A 970-nucleotide genomic window follows, 5' to 3' on the forward strand; every position below is an offset into this window, starting at 1 on the left:
GCGCGGCGGCCGCAGCCCCGGAACAGGCAGCGCTCTCTCGGGAGATCATGGGTGGGATCGCGCAGGTGAAGGACCTGCTACAGGCTCAGAGCTTCCCGAGTTTGGAAGACGGGGCGTACGTCCCCACGGGCTTCACGCGCGGGCTGGACAGGCCCCTCCTGCTGGGGCGTGTGGACTTCCAGGCGGTCCTCCAGGCCCATGCCCAGCACCACACCTCGGTGTGTGGAGTGTTTGAAAGCATCTGTGGAAACAAGAAAAATGAACAGAAGGCTCCAGACACGGGCGTCTGCCTCACGGCACTGAGCACGGACACACGGGGCCCGGAGTCCGTGGGTGCTGAGGGCGGGCCGTGTCTCCAAACAGGCGGGGGGCTGTCTCCCTCCCAGGCGGCTACGAGGAGTCTGGAGGCGCCCCAGCGGGCGGGGAGGAGGGACTGGATCCATTCGGACACATTCCGCGTCTCCCTGGACCCAGACGTGGAGACCGAGGCCGCGTTGCGAGGCCACGGCAGCGGGGACGCTGCTCCGAGTGGCAGCGGGAGCTCCAGTCCCTGGAGCAGCTGCTCACCCCGGGCCCTCACTGGGGTCTGCGTCTGGGTCTTCTGGTTCCCCTGGGCCCCAGAGCGCGGCCACATGGCCTTCGTGCCAAGAAGGAGAGACCTTGGAGATAACGGACGAGGTTCCAGCAGTCGGTGGCGATGCCGCACACAGGTCTGGAGAGAAGCCGGGAGCAGGACACACACCAGGAGCAGGCCCTGCGTTTAGAGGGAGCCCCTCCCTGGGGACCCCAGAAGAAGCCGTTGAATCCCACGGAGTCCTGGGCGATTCTCTGGGCGCAAGCCCTGCGATGGGGCGTCACCCTGCCATGTCGCCGTGGCCCGTTCAATATCCCGAGTCAGGACACAGCGGGGGCCCCGTCCCAGAGCAGGAGGTGGACCCCGATGCCTCCACCGTGGACGAGGGGGGACAGC

At 67.3% G+C, this 970-nt stretch overlaps 1 protein-coding gene across 1 annotated transcript in view; it reads left to right on the plus strand.

The window, feature by feature from the left end:
• ALPK1 (alpha-kinase 1) overlaps positions 1–970 on the plus strand; it is an 80,242-nt gene that overhangs the window by 70,928 nt on the left and 8,344 nt on the right. The window contains exon 8 of the mRNA XM_014533056.1: positions 16–710. Coding sequence (XP_014388542.1) covers positions 16–710 — 695 coding nt within the window. The remainder of the gene's footprint in view (positions 1–15; positions 711–970) is intronic.

The sequence above is a fragment of the Myotis brandtii genome, unplaced genomic scaffold (assembly GCF_000412655.1).
Source record: "Myotis brandtii unplaced genomic scaffold, ASM41265v1 scaffold932, whole genome shotgun sequence".
Classification (NCBI taxonomy): Eukaryota; Metazoa; Chordata; class Mammalia; order Chiroptera; family Vespertilionidae; genus Myotis; species Myotis brandtii.